This window comes from Perca flavescens, chromosome 23, assembly GCF_004354835.1.
Source record: "Perca flavescens isolate YP-PL-M2 chromosome 23, PFLA_1.0, whole genome shotgun sequence".
Classification (NCBI taxonomy): Eukaryota; Metazoa; Chordata; class Actinopteri; order Perciformes; family Percidae; genus Perca; species Perca flavescens.
Window position 1 is genome coordinate 111185 of NC_041353.1, and position 21316 is coordinate 132500.

Sequence of the window (21316 nt, forward strand, 5' to 3'; positions counted from 1 at the left end):
CAGCCCTAATGTGTTTCACCTGTTTCCCCAGCCCTGATGTGTTTCACCTGTTTCCCAGCCCTAATGTGTTTCACCTGTTTCCCCAGCACTGATGTGTTTCACCTGTTTCCCAGCCTTAATGTGTTTCACCTGTTTCCCAGCCCTGATGTGTTTCACCTGTTTCCCAGCCCTAATGTGTTTCACCTGTTTCCCCAGCCCTAATGTGTTTCACCTGTTTCCCAGCCCTAATGTGTTTCACCTGTTTCCCAGCCCTGATGTGTTTCACCTGTTTCCCAGTCCTAATGTGTTTCACCTGTTCCCCCATCCCTAATGTGTTTCACCTGTTTCCCAGCCCTAATGTGTTTCACCTGTTTCCCAGCCCTGATGTGTTTCACCTGTTCCTCCATCCCTAATGTGTTTCACCGATTTCCCATCCCTAATGCATTTCACCTGTTTCCCCAGCACTGATGTGTTTCACCTGTTTCCCAGCCCTAATGTGTTTCACCTGTTTCCCAAGCCCTAATGTCTTTCACCTGTTTCCCAGCCCTAATGTGTTTCACCTGTTTCCCCAGCCCTAATGTGTTTCACCTGTTCTGCCCAGCCCTGATGTCACCTGTCTCTCGTTGCCCTGTGTATTTAGTCTTTGTGTTTCCCCCTGTCCTGTTCCCCCTATAATTGTATGTCTTGTCACCAGTTTGTATTCCTGTGTGTTAGTCTTAGTGTTCCTGTGTTTCTATTTTTGACTTGGACTTCATTTTGGATTTCCTTTTTTGCCTGCCTTTTCCAGGACTCCTTTGTCCCTGGATTAATGACTCTATTCCAGACTCGGTTAAAAGCTTCATTTCCACTCCAGCTCATTCATCTGCTAAGGGTTTGTGTTTTTCCAAGTCTGTTTGCTCCACCAATGCTCCTCTTCAGCTAGCAACCACCAGCTCAGCCTGCTAGGTTTGTGACTACTGGGGTTTTGTCTGTCACCCAACCTGCTCCTCTGCCTACTACTCCTAGTCCTGTCATTTCTTCCCCAGGAGGAGAGCCAGAGACTTTTTTGACTATTTTCCAGTATTTAGCTAAGTGTGATAGACGGACTGAAGAGGCCAAAGCTGCCAGCTTTCAAGCTGGAAATCAACTGTTGAGTTCACCTTCCCGCAGCTCCCCTGAACACCTGTCTATCAACACTATGGCATTCGGTTCAGCGGGCACCACCGTCAACAAGCAGTCCTTTGAAGGGACCCGTCTGGCTATTTTTCCTGAGACTCATGGAGGCCAAAGACGGAGTAAGGGACAACATGGCTACCAGCGCCATGCCCTGCATCAACCTCTTGTCGGACCTGAGCTTCCCAGCGGACCAGTGTGCCCAAGCTGACCAGTGTACCTGAGCTGACCAGTGTACCCGAGCTGACCAGTATACCTGAGCTGACCAGTGTACCCGAGCCGACCAGTGTACCTGAGCTGACCAGTGTACCCGAGCCGACCAGTGTACCTGAGCTGACCAGTGTTCCCGAGCTGACCAGTGTACCCGAGCTGACCAGTGTACCTGAGCTGACCAGTGTTCCCGAGCTGACCAGTGTTCCCGAGCTGTCCAGTGTACCTAAGCTGACCAGTGTACCTGAGCTGACCAGTGTTCCCGAGCTGACCAGTGTACCTGAGCTGACCAGTGTTCCCGAGCTGACCAGTGTACCCGAGCTGACCAGTGTACCCGAGCTGACCAGTGTTCCCAAGCTGACCAGTGTACCTGAGCTGACCAGTGTTCATGAGCTGACCAGTTTCCTGAGCTGACCAGTGTACCTGAGCTGACCAGTGTACCTGAGCTGACCAGTGTTCCCAAGCTGACCAGTGTACCCAAGCTGGCGTGCAGCCTCCCCAAACCCTGGCTGATGTCAAGCCATCCAGAGTCGTCAATGACCGTTCTCCCAGAGTCTACGTCGACTGACCTCCCCGAATGTTCATTTACTGTCTGACTTTGCCAGTCTCCAGTGCCCCAGAGACTGCCCCAGAGGCTTTGCCGGTCTCCGGTGCCCCAGAGACTGCCCCAGTGACTATGCCGGTCTCTGGTGTCCCAGACACTGCCCCAGTGGCGTTGTTTACCTGCGGCACCCCAGAGACTGCCTCTGAGACTGTGCTGTTCTCCGGCGGCCAAGAGTCAGTGCCGTTCCCCGGCGTCCCAGAGACTCCAGTCCCCATTGTTTTGTCAGCAGTCCGACCAACTCCTGCTCCCCGTGTCCTGTTGGCTTCCCAGTTGACTTCTGATCCTGGTGTCTTGTTGGCGGACCCTGGCCCAGCAGATCCTTGGCTTGGCTCCTGTACAGCTGACCCGTCGCTTGCCTCCTGAGGGGTCTTGCCTTCGCCGCCGGCATCCAGAGGGATATTGCCTTCATGCTCGGCCCCCAGAGGGATATCACCTTTGCTGCGGTCTTCAAAGGGGTTTTGCCTTCGCAGACGGCATCCTGTGAGACCTCGTCATCCTCTTTGGCCACCAGAAGGGTTTTGCCTTCACCGCTGGCCACCTAAGAGTCTTCAACGAGCTGTTTAGCCGCCTGAGGGGTCTCGCCTTCGCAGACCTGAGAGGCTTCACCTTTGCCGCTGGCCGACTTAGACAAAAAGTGAGCATCATCCAGCAATGACATTTACGTTTAGACAACAAAACTACTAGTCAAGATTAGAAAAAGATTGTGGTTTGGGTTAAAACAGCGGTCCCCTTAAAGCCCCAGTGTGTAACATTTGTAGTTGTTCATTATCAAAATCGGTGTTGCCCATTCACAAACTTGTCCTTTTTCATGAATATTTACCACCACCATTCCTATTGGGTTGGAATTTTACATTTGCGTTTGCATGAACTGGGGTAGACGCTCCATATTCATGCTCCATCTTGAAATACGTTAGATGGCAAGAGACACACAGGACGTACTGCTCCACCTTTCACGTTTTCGACTCACAGCTGCTGCTAATGGGTATCGTAGCTTCCCGGCCCAGGCAAGTTTGAAGAAGGAAAAAGGAGGACCGAACGTATTCAAAATCCAAATTTCAGGAACAGGAGAAGAAAAAGAAAACGGATATTGAAAAGAGCAAGAGACCAGCGTCATCAGAAAAAAGAGTGAACATTGGAGCTGCTTTTGGATGCACACACCAAATCCCAACTAGTTAATTATCCTCCGGACCGCTGCAGTCTCCTTTTCTTTCTCTCTCATTTCCGTTGGGTGGCACGCGTGCCTGCTCGTGGTGTGAAGCGTGTGTCCGCGCCCTTTCCCGACATGCACTCCAACAACCACAGCTGATAGACGGCCTTTTGTACACCTTCGTACACCTTCGTGAAGACCATAGATATGGTGAAGGCTACCGTAGCTGCAATACGTACTGTGAACTGCGTGGCAAGAGAGAGTTGATTGCGATATATGATCTCAACGCTAGATGGGAAAAATTCTTACACAATGTAGCTTTAATGCTGACCTTCCAGTGTGACTCCACCATCTCAGTGTCCAATCTGGGAATGAAATCCTGAGAGTCTTGCTAAAGTCTGGGTGCTAGAGTCTGGGTGCTCCCGTCAGCTCCATCATTTGGTGTAACATGGTCATAAAACCCAGTTGTCTTAAGTCAGTCTCTTTCCGGTCTGGTTGTTTAGACAAACACCTTTGATATTATTATATATATTATATATATATACAGTACAGGCCAAAAGTTTGGACACACTTTCTCATTCAATGCGTTTCCTTTTTATTTTCATGACTATTTACATTGTAGATTCTCACTGAAGGCATCAAACTATGAATGAACACATATGGAATTATGTACTTAACAAAAAAGTGTGAAATAACTGAAAACATGTCTTATATTTTAGATTCTTCAAAGTAGCCACCCTTTGCTTTTTTATTAATAAGGGAAAAACTTCCACTAATTAACCCTGACAAAGCACACCTGTGAAGGTAAAACCATTTCAGGTGACTACCTCATGAAGCTCATTGAGAGAACACCAAGGGTTTGCAGCGCTATCAAAAAAGCAAAGGGTGGCTACTTTGAAGAATCTAAAATATAAGACATGTTTTCAGTTATTTCACACTTTTTTGTTAAGTACATAATTCCATATGTGTTCATTCATAGTTTTGATGCCTTAGTGAGAATCTACAATGTAAATAGTCATGAAAATAAAGAAACACATTGAATGAGAAGGTGTGTCCAAACTTTTGGCCTGTACTGTATATGTATATATATATATAGTCTTGGTAGTAAAATCGTACCTGTATGACATCGTCCTGGAAACAGGTGAGCTCTGCGATTAGCACCGATCCTAGAACCTGAGAGACAAACATCTGAGTGAAAACCTTCCTGCAGATTAAACTCCAGAGCTCGGTTGCACCAGCTGTGCCTAAGTTCAGATGTAGTCTATTGAATTTAGTTGTAACTTAGGTCGGAGTTTGGGCACTGCTAACACTTTGAGTGTTGCACCAGCTGAAATAGTTCCACCTAGCCGTTAGTAGGTGTAAAGTCCTCCGTGAAATGTTTTTTTCTATGATTAAACCCCTTGGATATCTATGATGATTTTCATTAATACTCATGCTACAAACTGGTTGCGTGGCGTGAGCGTGGCGTGAGCGTGTCAGCTGTGTGGCGTGTCCATTTATTTTTGGGCTCCCATGTTAACAGGTTAGAGCGTGCACACTGCCTGTGTCACACGCATGTCTCAGAAAACGCGTGCGTGCTAGAAATAGAACCAACGCCTATTTTACACGCAACAGAAACGCCACGCTCACACCACGCTCACGCCACGCAGGCGGTGTGTAGCCGGCCTTAGACAGAGGATTACCGACCTGCTGGTGACAGACTTGGGTTAGATCACCTTCTAATTAACAGCTTCTAACATTAATTATAAGTTTGCTAGTTTAGGCTATCATCATATTTGTTAGAATGTTACATTTTCATCTGCCCATATAGTTATATTACCCATGTTGTAGTTGTTTCACCACTCAATGTCTCTGTTGTTATGTTGCACTAACGTTAGCTGGAGGTTAAGGTTGAAAGTTATCAGCTAATCATATCACTTGGCCCTGGTTCATGTACCTTTCTGTAGCTGTTTTGTGACTAACGTTACCAACGTTAGCTATTTTTAGCTCTTATCTTCTTCGCTATTGTGGAGCTAAGCGTTTAAAGACAACACGGCAATAATAATTATGATAATAATAAAGAATAGTGCGTTTCACTGATTGGCCGCTGGAAGTAAAAACATCACTTAGTCTGCGACAATATTCTGGTTAGTGTGGACTTTACGGCAGTAATAGGATGAACCTTACGTCTCTGTGGTGCAACCTCGACACAACTTTAACTTTATTAAACTAACTACACCCAAACTCACAAACAGCTGGTGCAACAGGCTGCACGTATAGAAAGGTGAAGTCCCTCCTCCTCCGCAGTCCACCATGGGACCTTATTTCAGTAAAAAAAAAAGACTGAGATTTTCTTCACTTGCTAAATTATCTTTTAAACTGACAAACATCATGTGTGTAATTCATGGCTCAATTCAAACAGGATCTAAACATTATCTGTCTTTCCCCGCTCACTACCGGACACATTTTTACTGAAATAAAGTCCCATGGTGGAAACAGGAAGGGGTGGGACTAACACACAGGAAGATATATAGATAAGGGTCCAGGTGTACCTCTCGGTCGAGGACTCTGGAGGCAGAGGCGTTGAGTCTGATGGTCCGACCCTCCAGGTAGAACCAGTCGGCGCTGTCTCCGGTCAGACACAGGCGGATGGTGTTATCTCTTGGTTCTCCTCTGATACTGAGGTTAGAGATAAACTGACCCATCGGGCTGTTCTCTCTGATCGACACAAAGATGTCCGATCCCCCCAAACACAGACTGGCTGAGGACAAAAATAAAAAAATGTTCCTTTGTGATTCCGATACCTGAACTTGCGTATCGGCCAGTACCAGTGCATTAAGAAAAAACATGCTTTTTCATTAATAAGGGGAAAATTTCAGGTGACTACCTCATGAAGCTCATTGAGAGAACAACAAGGGTTTGCAGAGTTATCAAAAAAAGCAAAGGGTGGCTACTTTGAAGACTCTAAAATATAAGACATATATATATATATATATATATATATATATATATATAGGTTATATTGATAGGGTAAGGGGTTTCTATGGCCTGGCTCAGGTTACTGAGAAAGAATGCCAAATAACTGTATTTTATTATCTAGTTTGACAGTCAGTCTTGACAATAATAAAAAAAAATTAACTACTTTAAAGTAGATTTTCTTTAGGGCTAAATTACGTGGTATCAGATTGGTGCAAAGACTCGCATACATGATTCAGAGGGTTAGACTCGCATACATGATTCAGATACCAGCATTTTAGGCAGTGTCTGAGTTATTTCTGATACTGGTATCGTATCAGAACACCTCTTCTGTTCTGCTTTAATTATTATGAATCATATTTCTGTATATCTGTAAACTGTATCAGTGTCTTTGTGTCCTGAGATAACTCCTGTTAGGATCTGACACTGTAAATAAAGTTAAAATTTACATGAATTACCTGGAACAACATGGTAAGATAAGCGGAGAGCGAGCTGCCAGAGCAACATCTTGCATCTCAACATCTTCCTCCACCTGCAGAACAAACAAACACCGGATTCACCTTCTTTCACCATCAATCAGCAGCTTTTCAGCACAGTTTAGAATCTGGGCTGGTTATTGTTGAAGCACAAAATGGGATTACAGCAACACTAAGCGCCCCCTGAGGCTGAAATGTTCATCACCAGTGCTTTAAATTGACACCCGCCAACCCGCCAACCCGCCAACCCGCTAAATGCGGTTACGAGCCAATTTTGCATTCTCATGAACAGGTCCGCATGAAATGGTACGAAAATGTATGCACACCAAAACGTATGATATACTACGAAAGGGCTAGATCAGTACAGGGTTGGATTGGTACAGGGCTGGGATACAGATCGATAAAGCATTGTATGGCGATATTTTCCGTGGCTTTTTTATATAAAGTGTACATGAGAAATTACTTTTTTACAATATTTTACAATATGTTTCTCATTTCATCCCATGTTGCAGGTGTGTTTAAAATCTCACAGACTGAACACTGTGACCTGCTGCTTTGTCTCTTCATGACTCATTATCCCTTGTGTGTCCTCGGGTCAAATTTGACCCATTTTTGTGGGTTTTATATCAGAAATATGGGTTTCTTTGAACCAAAATGCCATATGGATTTGCAAAATCCAAAGTATTCAATTTTTATAATATTTGAAAAACATGTTTAAATGGTTTTAAAACAGCATCCTGACTAAACTTTGACATAAACCAGTCTGTGATCCACTCAACATCCTCTCATCTTAACTATTAGTCAGAATAATTTATGATTTCTGCCTTTTTTTTTAAAAACGTTTAAAAAAGCATAAAAAAAGATAAAAATGCTGAAAACATCACAAATTCAATTTCACTTTTGATCTGGATGGACAACAAGTTCATGGTCGAAGGGAAGACAACACAAGGGTTAAAGCTCTGAGCTGCACTCTGATTCATATTCCCAGACAGACCTTCGACAGCACCGCCCGCTGAGGGTTAGGGTTACAGGATCCCTATGCTGGTTGGGTTAGGGTTACAGGAAACCTACGATGGTTGGGTTAGGGTTACAGGAACCCTACCCTGGTTGGGTTAGGGTTACAGGAAACCTACGATGGTTGGGTTAGGGTTACAGGATCCCTATGCTGGTTGGGTTAGGGTTACAGGAAACCTACGATGGTTGGGTTAGGGTTACAGGAACCCTACGCTGGTTGGGTTAGGGTTACAGGAAACCTACGATGGTTGGGTTAGGGTTACAGGAAACCTACGATGGTTGGGTTAGGGTTACAGGATCCCTATGCTGGTTGGGTTAGGGTTACAGGAAACCTACGATGGTTGGGTTAGGGTTACAGGAACCCTACGCTGGTTGGGTTAGGGTTACAGGAAACCTACGATGGTTGGGTTAGGGTTACAGGGACCCTACGATGGTTGGGTTAGGGTTACAGGGACCCTACGCTGGTTGTAGATTCACTTTTTAAAACTTAAACCTGGTTCATATTTCTGCTGTTTCTCATGTTCATGTCTCTCTGTTTAGGACTGTTGGAGTCTGAGAAATTGAGATTAAATAAAGTAAAGAACCAATCAGTCAAAGAATAACTGAAAGTAATTACTCTCAGTTATTGTTAGTTGTCCTCGAGTAAAGAATGTAGAGGTTGAAGAGAACTGACCTCGGAGCAGATTACAGCCAAACAAACAATGAGTCAAGATTGTTCATCCGGACGTGAACAAACTGAAAATGAGTCGTTAAAACAAAACATGCTTTCTGATAATGAGGATAACAAGGTCAGCTGGATGAAATAGCAGAAACAGTAAAATAAACTATGAATGCTAAAATATGTTTTACAGATTCTCAGATATAAACCGAAATTAAGACATGCCAAGACAATCTACTCTTAGACATTTTAAATGTCTTTCCTGTGTCTACTTCAGACCTGTCTGTCTGTCTGTCTGTTTCTCTATCTGTCTCCCTGTCTGTCTGTCTGCCTGTCTGCCTGCCTGTCTGTCTGTCTGTCCGTCCCATTAAAGGGTTATTCTGTGGAGATTAACCACCCATATGTTGGGAGGGTTTGCAGGTTCTTCTGTGGGGAAGCGAGCATCTAAAGATGGAGGTCTGTACAGATTGTTAAGAACTCAGAGGCTAATTCAGGTTTCAGATGTTCTGTTGTATGAATGAAACTGACTTGACTAATCTGCAGTCACACCAGCTGACTGTTACTGGCAGGATTACATCGTTGTTTGTTTCAGCAGATTATTTATTTTCATAAGCACAACAACTACCCCAACATGTGTGATGTATAGTGGTTGCATAGTGGATGAACTGAATAGAAACATATATTTACAGCAGGGTTTTAACATTAACATTATAAGACTTTTAGGTGCAGCAGCTGAACTGAATAAATGGAAAATCAATATGAGCATTAATATACTAGTAACTAGTAACTAAAGCTGTAACAGATGAATGTAGTGGGGTAACTAAATTACCTAGCAACTAAAGCTGTAACAGATGAATGTAGTGGAGTAAGTAAAGTAACTAGTAACTAAAGCTGTAACAGATGAATGTAGTGGAGTAACTAAAGTAACTAGTAACTAAAGCTGTAACAGATGAATGTAGTGGAGTAAGTAAAGTAACTAGTAACTAAAGCTGTAACAGATGAATGTAGTGGAGTAAAATGTACAATATTTCTCTCTGAAATGTAGTGGAGTAGAAGTAGAAAGTGACATGAAAAAAAAGTACCTCAACATTTGGACTGAAGTACAGTACTGGAGTACATGTACTTAGTTAAATTCCACCGCTGAAGACTTTCGTCAGATCTGATGTTTGTATCATAGATTGTAAGCCTGACATTCAGATCGCAGCTGCAGCTAAAAGCCTTCTAATGTTAGAGAGACTCTATTCATACTTCATAATAATCAGAATCATAATAATAATATCGACTGACCTCTCTCTCCTGTCGTCTACAGACAGTCGGTGTCTCTCGGCCTCCTCATGTTGTCATCGCTTCATGTGTTCATACTTTCTGTTCTCGGCAGTCAATTCATTGTTCTGTGTGTGTGTGTGTGTGTGTGTGTGTGTCTGTGTGTGTGTGTGTGTGTGTGTGATTATCTCGGGGCTTACAGGATAAATAGGCCAGTGGGCTGCAGAACTTTAAAGCAACAGGAGGCCTTTCAGATTAATATCAGACACATGAAGTACTTACTGACGTTTAGACAACAAGCAGGCAATCTGATTGGTCAGCTAGTTATTCAGAACGTGCTCAGATCAGCATGACAGCATGACTCATCCCTGAAATATGACTCAGCCATTTCCATGGCAACGTCACAGTCAGTGGGACACACAGGAACTCTCCAACAGATTCATAGAAAGAAAAAACAGAATAACATTGGGAAAAGCCACAAGAACATCAAAACAAAGCCACAAAAACAGGGAAGAAAATACAAAAATGTCAAAAACAGCAAGAAAAACTTCAACAAAACTACAAAAACATTGAACAAGCTTCCAAAAACATCAAAACACAGGAAAAGGTGACAAAAATGTTGAAAAAGTATTAAAAAAGAAGTCAGACCATAGATGTATTATGGGTCAGACCATGGATGTATTAGGGGTCAGACCATGGATGTATTAGGGTTCAGACCATGGATGTATTAGGGGTCAGACCATAGATGTATTATGGGTCAGACCATAGATGTATTATTTTATTATGGGTCAGACCATAGATGTATTATGGGTCAGACCATGGATGTATTAGGGGTCAGACCATGGGTGTATGAGGGGTCAGATCATGGATGTATTATGGGTCAGACCATGGATGTATTAGGGGTCAGACCATAGATGTATTATGGGTCAGACCATGGATGTATTAGGGGTCAGACCATAGATGTATTATGGGTCAGACCATAGATGTATTATGGGTCAGACCATGGATGTATTAGGGGTCAGACCATGGGTGTATGAGGGGTCAGATCATGGATGTATTATGGGTCAGACCATGGATGTATTAGGGGTCAGACCATAGATGTATTATGGGTCAGACCATGGATGTATTATGGGTCAGACCATAGATGTGTTATGGGTCAGATCATGGATGTATTATGGGTCAGACCATGGATGTATTAGGGGTCAGACCATAGATGTATTATGGGCCCCTTTCAGACTAGTAAAATCATATTTTCTGGATGGGCTTCTGCACACGTTGACTACTCGTTGCAGCTCCTTGTTACCATGGTTACCCAGGTGTGGTTTCCATGGCTGTTTGAGAAAACAAAGAGGGGGGTGTCAGCCCCCCTCTTCCATTTCTGCAGAAACATTCATCAAGACATTTCTGAGCAAAGGAATAATTACAAACACCCAAAGACGCTTGATAATTTATTGATATTTAAATGTAATTCATAAGAGACAAAATACTAAATATTATTCAAGTAAAGTACAGAAACATTTGCAGAATAAACAATTTACCTCTGAATTCTGTTCTAATATAAATACACTAAAGTAAAGTAGAAGTATCTGTTGTTTACACAGACGTAACTAAATAAAGAAGCATTTCTTAAATCTGTTGTTTATTTTTTGGTTGAGGGATTGAAGATTTCATCACATTCACATAAACCTCACAGATAAAAAATACTACAAACTAATGTTCCTCTTTAATATAAATTATATTTCACTTCTTCTTCAACACAAGCTCTCACAGAAACATCCAGTTTTTATTTTATCATCGTAATGCTTTCTCCTTCAGTCACGAAACTATTCAGATGACTTTTAAATGAAACCAAATAAAAATAAAATAACACTGATTTGTAAAACTTCAACATGAAAATATTCATTGAAGACATTGAATAATTTTTATAATTCTGCACGTTTATCTTTTTTATGCCTCTGGGCTATGATGTGAACAGTAATCTGATTACTGCTCTGCTTTAACAACTGACAGGCTGAAAACCTTCAAAATAAGAGACTGACACAAGAGAAACCCCTTTCAAAATAAGAGTCAGTCAGAGTGTTGAGTGGAAAGCCTTCCTTTTCCTGCTGGTGACGGACAGTTTCGTCATCGAGGCGGACTTTAATCAGAGTACCGCTGGCTCTGGAGACAGGAGAATAAAAACCTGGAAAGTCTGAGTACTCAGACACCATCTGAAGACGTCTCAAGATGTCTGAAGACAGTGTGAGACTCGCTGTTAGCTTCCTGTAGAGAGATGACCCTGGTGAGGGGGTAATACAATCCTGGAACAATGTCTGCGATTGTCTACAAAATCTTTAAAAATGTCTGAGACAGGTTATGACATCTGGTAGTCTCGCATGTCCAGACCTTCATCCACAGCTCTGCAGAGGAAGGTCTGGCTAGTCCACACAGCATTCCTGGATGGGAGAACAACGTGCTCTGGTTTATCAGCATTTCTTTAAAACAATCACAATCACCTGCTAAATAGTCTCAGGAAGGAACTGGTTTTGGTGGAACATGTGGACGTTCAAAAGTAGTTTTAGTCATGCAACAGAAAACTCAGATTGGACAGGTAGGATTTACCCTGCAGAGATCTGAGGAGCAGTTAACCATAGTCCTCACAAATCCACCGGAGGTTAGAACCCCAACACAGAGACAGAGGAAGGGGACGCATATCCGGACTGAATGAGGGACTTCCAGCGTTGTCGATATGATAGAGAGAGATAGAGATACTTTATTGATCCCGGACGAGACATCTGGAGATTTATTGAAGTTTTGGGACAGTTTAATTGGACGTCCGGCAGCAGAGCAGCTTGTGAAAGACCTTCCTGAACTCCACGTTGAAGGCGGTGTAGATGATCGGGTTCATGGCGCTGTTAACGTAGCCGAGCCATGTTACCACGGAGATGAGGGCAGGGCTGATGTCACATGACTGGCACAACACCTTGGTGACATGGACGACGAAGAAAGGTGTCCAACAAGCTAGAAAAACCCCTGGAGACAGAGAGACAGACAGTTAGATGGACAGACAGACAGACGGACAGACAGACAGACAGACAGGCAGACAGGCAGAGACCAAAGTGCCCCTGTTTCCCAGAGAACTCAGTTTTCGCTGATCCAGTTCACCTGAACATCAACAATCAACACAACAGTAAATGTTCTGCTGATGCCAGCTCTGTATTTCTAAGCTTTTTCCCATTGGACATTTATTTGGTATTTTTATATTGTCTAAAACATGTCTGGAGGGAACTTTAACCAAGACCACCGTGGTAACTTTATTGCATTAAACACGTTTTATGACTTCCATCAGCAGGAAAATGAGTTTAAATGAAACCCATTAAAAGCTCATCATGTATGCAGTTCCCTTTGTGTGAGATGAGTGTACTGTATGTGTTTGGATGTGAAGCTGCTTTGGAGACAGTTTCCACGGAGATAGAAGCAGTTTCTATTTTTACTGAGAGGATCTCAGCTTCACTCTGTTACTGTAAAACATGAGAAACAGAGAATGACGTACGACTGAGTGAGAAGGAAGAAATACATCACTTTAAACATCTTATTCTGTCACGTCTTAATGAACTATGATTCTTCACTTTGACATTGGATGAAGTCTGCATTGTGACGTGTTTAGGACCCTATCTTGCACCCGGCGCAGCGTAAAGCCCGATGCAAGTGTCTTTGCTAGTTTAAGACCGACCCAGTTGTCAGTTTCCCGTCCAGCGCCCACATCGTTTAAACAGCAAATGCACCTGCACCCATCTGTGGGTGTGCTGGTCTTACAGGGAGGTGTGTTCAGGTGCATTCTGGGCATGCTGGTTTTACAGGGAGGTGTGTTCAGGTGCATTCTGGGCGTGCTGGTCTTACAGGGAGGTGTGTTCAGCTGCATTCTGGGCATGCTGGTCTCAAAGGTAGGTCTGTTCAGGTGCATTCTGGCATGCTGGTCTTACAGGGAGGTGTGTTCAGGTGCATTCTGGGCGTGCTGGTCCTACAGGGAGGTGTGTTCAGGTGCATTTCTGGGCATGCTGGTCTTACAGGGAGGTGTGTTCAGGTGCATTCTGGGCGTGCTGGTCTTAAAGGTAGGTCTGTTCAGGTGCATTCTGGGCATGCTGGTCTTACAGGGAAGTGTGTTCAGGTGCATTCTGGGCATGCTGGTCTTACAGGGAGGTGTGTTCAGGTGCATTCTGGGCATGCTGGTCTTACAGGGAGGTGTGTTCAGGTGCATTCTGGGCGTGCTGGTCTTAAAGGTAGGTCTGTTCAGGTGCATTCTGGGCATGCTGGTCTTACAGGGAAGTGTGTTCAGGTGCATTCTGGGCATGCTGGTTTTACAGGGAGGTGTGTTCAGGTGCATTCTGGGCGTGCTGGTCTTACAGGGAGGTGTGTTCAGGTGCATTCTGGGCATGCTGGTCTTACAGGGAGGTGTGTTCAGGTGCATTCTGGGCGTGCTGGTCCTACAGGGAGGTGTGTTCAGGTGCATTCTGGGCATGCTGGTCTTACAGGGAGGTGTGTTCAGCTGCATTCTGGGCTTGGTGGTCTTACAGGGAGGTGTGTTCAGCTGCATTCTGGGCATGCTGGTCTTACAGGGAGGTGTGTTCAGGTGCATTCTGGGCATGCTGGTCTTACAGGGAGGTGTGTTCAGGTGCATTCTGGGCGTGCTGGTCTTAAAGGTAGGTCTGTTCAGGTGCATTCTGGGCATGCTGGTCTTACAGGGAGGTGTGTTCAGGTGCATTCTGGGCGTGCTGGTCCTACAGGGAGGTGTGTTCAGGTGCATTCTGGGCGTGCTGGTCCTACAAGGAGGTGTGTTTAGGTGCATTCTGGGTGTGCTGGTCTTACAGGGAGGTGTGTTCAGGTGCATTCTGGGAGTATTGCTATCTTGAGGCAGCGGAAAGTAATGGTGCCATTGATCAACAAAAACCTGGTCTAAAGTCAGTAATGCAGAATTTCATTGTTATTTTAACAGAGCATTAATAAAATGCTCCTAGGCTCATGCACAGCACAGCAGCACACACACACACACACACACACATGCAGAAGATTACAAATAAAAATATTATGGTGCAAATCCTCCATCATAATAGCAATGCTCCAAGGTCCAAACGCGACAGGGGTCCGTTCCAGGTAGAAGTTTAACAAACTCTGAGTGTAACCCTGAAATGCGGGGATTATGAAATCATTCAAGCACTGCATGTTTTGCGCGGAAATCGGCAATTTATGCGGCGAAAGTGCGCCATATTTGAAAAAATGACATTGGCTGATTATGCATTGAATTATGCGATTGCATAATCACGTTTTTCTGGAGGGACTGCAATAATTTTTTTATTCATGCAGGTAACAAACTGCATTAAAATGCGCCTGATACAGACTGAATGAATGAATGAGGAAATGAGTTTCTCTCAGTCTCCTCTCTCTGAGAGGGAGAAACTCGAGGTTTCTGAAGAAAACCTGCTCACGACCAGGTTAGGTTCACAGGCTCAGTTACCATTTTCATGTTGCGTCCTAGGCACCCCTAGACTGGGGCGTAACACTGTGTAGCTCTGCTATATATACTATACTACAAAAACCTGGGATGGGGACATATCCGTAGTTTTTATTATGACTGACTGGTACTTACCGACGACGACGGGCAGCACCTTCATGGCTTTCCGTTCACGGCCGCTGACTCTGCTGCTCTTACTGTTCCTCCTCCCTCTCTTCTGCTCTCTCGTCTCGGCTGGCTCGCCATATCTCGTCTCTGTGGGCTCGCCGTCCGACACGCTGTCTGTCTGCACTGTCACCGGGTCTCTCTCAGGCGCCACCTTGCCGTCTCGCCGCTCCTCCGACAGCGCCGTCGCCGAGGGCGTCATCATGGAGATGGTGGACGGAGACGCAGGGCTGAACTCGCCCGGCGCGCCGAAAACCACCTTCTCTTCACTTCCCGTTGCCGTTGCATTCCCTCGCCGTAAAGCCGAGCTGAGGCGTAGCGAGAGAGCAGGATGCCCGGCCGAGCGACTCCGACCACTCCACCGCCGCAGGCCCCGAAACATCCCATAATACAGGAAGAGCATGACGGGACACGGGACGAAGAAGGAGCACACCGACGAGTACACCACGAAACGGTCGTCCTCCAGTTTGCACACGGTGGGGTCGCGGCCCGGCACCCGGTTCAGCCCGAAGATTACCGGGCTCGCCACGCCCAGAGACAGCAGCCAGACTGCCACGATCAGAGCCAGCTGGCGCATGCTGAACTGGTTCCTGTTGTACTTCAGAGGCACCACCACCGCGATGTACCTGAACACAACACACACACACAGCTGTACCTGGACACAACGCACACACACAGCTGTACCTGAACACAACACACACAGCTGTACCTGAACACACCACAGACAGCTGAGACTACGTCAAACATTCTCCGATGGTTAACTTTTTATGTTCTGTTCTTTTACTTTGATGTTTTTTTGACACTTTTTCAAAACTTTTTCGACACCTTACGTTCGTTTTACTCTTTTGACTCTTATTCTGATGCATTTTTCAATGTTTTTTATCCTCTTTTCAATTTTTTTTTGACGCTTTTTTGACGTTTTCTTGGGGCTTTAGAAGGATCTATCAACATTATTGGCTTACCTGCATCAGGGAGTGCAGAAGGGGGAATGAAAGAGGCTCGTGAAAGAGGGACCACAATGGAAATAAGTCTTTGGGCTTTATTGTGTCATCCCTGACTATTTATGTATTTTAATGTATGAGTACTGTTTCATATTTTATATTTAGGTGGTCAAATAAAATCAATCAATCGTGAGGACACAGTGAGAGATGTCTCCCTCTTTAATGTTTACAAGATGAACAGTCCAGCAAGTGGCGACAGCAGTGCTGCACCGATTGGTCAAGGAAGAGGAGCTGTCCAGCCTGCAGCAAAGCTGAGACGCCATGCCGGGGCAAACCAGGTAGGCCGCACCTTTACCTGTTCAGTCAGGCAGCTAAACATTCAGGTCCTAGTTTTTAACAATCTGATGATATCATACGAAAATATATGCACACCTATTCTACGAAACTATTCACGTGACACGTGGCTGGCTACGAGCTCCATGAAGCCAGTTACCCGAGACTAGAGCATTGTGAGCTGCTGCTCGTTTCAGCAGATATTACGGTGAAGTTTAGACACTAAAAAAACTAGTTAAGTTTAGGAAAAAGATGGTTGTTTGGATTAAAACACTCCCAAAGAACACGCATTTCCAGGGAGAAAGTCTTGTGTTTTCCCCCGGGTCTGATACCCCTGGTCAATACCCCTGGTGGTCTAATACCCCTGGTCAATACCCCTGGTCTAATAACCCTAGTCTGATACCCCTGGTCTAATACCCCAGGTCTGATACTCCTGGTCTGATACCCCTGGTCAATACCCCTGGTCTAATAACCCTAGTCTGATACCCCTGGTCTAATACCCCAGGTCTGATACTCCTGGTCTGATACCCCTGGTCTGATACCCCTGGTCTAATACCCCGGGTCTAATACCCCTGGTCAATACCCCTGGTCTGATACCCCTGGTCAATACCCCTGGTCTGATACCCATGGTCTAATACCCCGGGTCTAATACCCCGGGTCTAATACCCCTGGTCAATACCTCTGGTCTGATACCCCTGGTCTGATACCCCTGGTCAATACCCCTGGTCTAATACCCCTGGTCTGATACCCCTGGTCTAATACCCCTGGTCTGATACCCCTGGTCTGATACCCCTGGTCTGATACCCCGGGTCTGATACCCCTGGTCAATACCCCTGGTCTGATACCCCTGGTCAATACCCCGGGTCTGATACCCCTGGTCAATACCCCTGGTGGTCTAATACCCCTGGTCAATACCCCTGGTCTAATAACCCTAGTCTGATACCCCTGGTCTAATACCCCAGGTCTGATACTCCTGGTCTGATACCCCTGGTCTGATACCCCTGGTCTAATACCCCGGGTCTGATACCCCTGGTCAATACCCCTGGTCTGATACCCCTGGTCAATACCCCTGGTCTGATACCCATAGTCTAATACCCCGGGTCTAATACCCCTGGTCAATACCTCTGGTCTGATACCCCTGGTCTGATACCCCTGGTCAATACCCCTGGTCTAATACCCCTGGTCTGATACCCCTGGTCAATACCCCTGGTCTGATACCCATGGTCTAATACCCCGGGTCTAATACCCCTGGTCAATACCTCTGGTCTGATACCCCTGGTCTGATACCCCTGGTCTGATACCCCTGGTCTAATACCCCTGGTCTGATACCCCTGGTCAATACCCCTGGTCAATACCCCTGGTCTAATACCCCTGGTCTGATACCCCTGGTCTAATACCCCTGGTCTGATACCCATGGTCTAATACCCCGGGTCTAATACCCCTGGTCAATACCCCTGGTCTGATACCCCTGGTCTAATACCCCTGGTCTGATACCCCTGGTCAATACCCCTGGTCTGATACCCCTGGTCTAATACCCCTGGTCTGATACCCCTGGTCTAATACCCCTGGTCTGATACCCCTGGTCAATACCCCTGGTCTTTATAGACTTATAGACTTAGAAATCTAGTGCTTAACTTTTGGTAGCTTTTTAATGGAAGGGTTCATGAGAGCAACAACAAGATCAATCAAGTTCCCCGGTTTGTTATGCCGTGAGATTTTTAATCTGGGTTGGTTATACCGTGAGAGGTATATTCTGATTTGGTGTAACAGAGTTAAAAATGCACTTCATTAATTCTAATTTCCAATTTATGTTTAATTTAATTGTAATAATTTTAATTATTATTTAATGATTTGTTGGGTATTTGTGAATTTTATTTTATTGAGTTTAATTTATTTATCAAATGCTATCATTTCCCGGCGGAGATGTTGTTCCTCATTGCGCCTCTTTTGTACCTCCGGAGTTGCCGTAGCTTCCGTCTTCTCCTCACAATACCGTTCTATATTGTTGAGGTAGGTTGTGTGTGAAGTGCTGCTGCGCTATTTTGTTGTTTTCTTTGAGAATTGTGTTGTGACCCTTCGCTACTTAGTGCCTCTAAGCTAATCCGATATTAATTAAGCTGTTTAGTGCCGTTGTGCGTTTAGATATGGGTTTAAATGATGCTTTGTTTAACTTTTTCTTTTTGCGCCATTTCTACGCTGTTTTGTGCAGTGTAAATAAAGGAGGCTCAGCGGTCCAGTTTGAGTATGTAAATTCTTTTGTTAAATGTTCAGGAGCAGAGGTGCAAATGGAGAGGAAACGGTAGACCAGAAGCAATCAATGTTTTATTGTCTTCTGCAGGTATGTGTATTTCTTTGTTACACTTTTTTTTGTTATCTGTGCAGTCCCCAAACCCACGTACTGTTTAACTTTGCCCACTGAAACTGTTGAAGTATAAAATGTTGGTTCTGATGTTTGTCACATTAACTGTTACAATTCAAGTAAGGTTTCTAAGTGTGTTTTAGGGCCGGGACACATCAGGCCGATTATCGGCCGTGGGACAGTCTGGTGAGGTGTGTCCCGTGCCGTCGTCCGTCTGGGGGGCTGTCGGCGTTCATTTTGGCCGACCTGACATGTTCAGTCGGCGGGGGGGGGTGCCGTCGGTACTCACCAGGAAATGACGAGTGGAATGAGGTGACTACAGTCTCTCAAAATCTGATGAAAATCTTTTAAACTGACCTCTGTTGAGCTGAAATGAAGACAGATTCAGCAACTGCTTGGCCTATTGACCGTTCGCAAAAGCCACGCCCCCTAGTTACTGTTACTACGCCCGTCAACAATTGAGAACCAGACACATAGCCATGGCTGGGTTGAGCTCCATACCTATTGGTATAAGTGATTGGTTTTGGAGTAATGCAGCCGACATATCCTCCAAGGCACGACAGAAAGGGCTGCAATATGCAGTGGAGGGATGTGTTCAATGACCTCAACCTCTTGCTGAATTATCTGTGTCGATAGCAACATGTGCTTGACAGGCTATCAGCCGGTCTCACGGCAGTTCGTGTAAATGTCCATGTTATTCTTAATCTATTGATACGTGTTCACGGAGACTTTATTCTCGTTTTTTATGTGTAAATGTAACGTTATTTTCTTGTGGAAAGGACGCCGCGAGCGGCCCTCTGGGGACGCGCCACAATAACGGGATGGCGGAGGTTGGGTTTAGGAAAAAACTTACGGGGAAAGGGCGCCTTAAATTCCGGGAGACGCGCTGCGGATTTTCGGCTTTTTATATTACTCCCTACCATTTTTGTGCTGTGGCCACAAAATACGCTTCCCATTGAAATACATTACTTCACATTTTCGTGTTGTCCGCCACGTATAAACCGACAAAAACGTCTCTGTGAACACGTATCAATAGATTCAAATAACGTCACATTTACACGAACTGCCATGAGTTAGCTCGCTAGCTTTACTTACCTTAGAGCAGACATATGTAGCTATGTTTATTAATCTTCGAGGCATTTAGCTGTGAGTGGGGTCTCCCACACCGCTTAATCCATTGTCGGCATCTTTCCGCTTGGGTCTTGGGCTTTTGGAAAGGCGAAAAAAACGACCCCTCCCTCTAAACTTTTGGGGTACCTGGTGTCAGACTTGCAGGTGCCATAGGCGCATCGTTTCACCATCTTGCTGAAATCGCAATGTTTGACGGGGGTCCTTCTCCTTAGTTACAGTTGCTGAGCTAGGATTGGACGAGGACTGTTCGAGGGCGGGGTTTTCTCGGTCAATTTCTCGCTTAAAATGTTTCCAGAAACATGTTTCAGTGAACTATTTTAGTACAATATGAGATCGGATTCTGAACGGCCGCCATGACAGTCCAGGTCTGAATATCCGGAGAAAACAAACCCATGTGACGCATTCGCCCAATCAGCTGCCGGTTTTCATTTCTTGGGCGACATTACAGATTAGCGCCGCCTGCTGTTATGGAGGCGTATTACATCTCGTCTCCTCTCGTCTTTTTGATGTGTCCCGAGGCAGTTTTTTGGACCTCGGGGACGCGACTGATCATATCGACGGGGTTTTCTGTCAACGGTCGGCCGTCGGCTATATGTGTCTACACCATTAGTTGTCCCTGTTGGCTGGTGGTGTACATGTTGGGAGTTGAGTGAGATATATATGTTATACCATGTGGTTTTTGTGTATGTGTCACTCTGACACAGTACCGTTCTATATTGTTGAGGAGCAGAGGTGCAAATGGTGAGAAAACGGTAGACCAGAAGCAATCAATGTTTTATTGTCTTCTGCAGAATATATCTTGGAAAATCATCAGCTGTGGTTGTCCTCTTCACGCCCTGACCATGTCTGTTACATTGGTTATACCGTGAGAGGTATATTCTGGGTTGGTTATACCGTGAGATTTATAATCTGGGTTGGTTATACCGTGAGATTTATAATCTGGGTTGGTTATACCGTGAGATTTATATTCTGGGTTGGTTATACCGTGAGAGGTATATTCTGGGTTGGTTATACCGTGAGATTTATATTCTGGGTTGGTTATACCGTGAGAGGTATATTCTGGGTTGGTTATACCGTGAGATTTATAATCTGGGTTGGTTATACCGTGAGAGGTATATTCTGGGTTGGTTATACCGTGAGATTTATATTCTGGGTTGGTTATACCGTGAGAGGTATATTCTGGGTTGGATATACCGTGAGAGGTATATTCTGGGTTGGTTATACCGTGAGATTTATATTCTGGGTTGGTTATACCGTGAGAGGTATATTCTGGGTTGGTTATACCGTGAGATTTATATTCTGGGTTGGTTATACCGTGAGAGGTATATTCTGGGTTGGATATACCGTGAGAGGTATATTCTGGGTCGGTTATACCGTGAGAGGTATATTCTGAGTTGGTTATACCATGAGATTTATATTCTGGGTCGGTTATACCGTGAGA

The 21316-nt window shown here is 44.9% G+C and overlaps 1 protein-coding gene across 1 annotated transcript in view; it reads right to left on the reverse strand.

The window, feature by feature from the left end:
• Positions 1-1926: 1926 nt before the first annotated feature.
• The window catches only part of drd4-rs (dopamine receptor D4 related sequence), a 25133-nt gene continuing 5743 nt past the window's right edge, over positions 1927-21316 (reverse strand). The window contains exons 3-10 of the mRNA XM_028571268.1: positions 15082-15737; positions 12272-12470; positions 11498-11618; positions 6506-6579; positions 5624-5828; positions 4209-4265; positions 3187-3337; positions 1927-2423 (exon numbers count right to left, since the gene is read on the reverse strand). Of these exons, the coding sequence (XP_028427069.1) occupies positions 1927-2423; positions 3187-3337; positions 4209-4265; positions 5624-5828; positions 6506-6579; positions 11498-11618; positions 12272-12470; positions 15082-15737 (1960 nt within the window). The remainder of the gene's footprint in view (positions 2424-3186; positions 3338-4208; positions 4266-5623; positions 5829-6505; positions 6580-11497; positions 11619-12271; positions 12471-15081; positions 15738-21316) is intronic.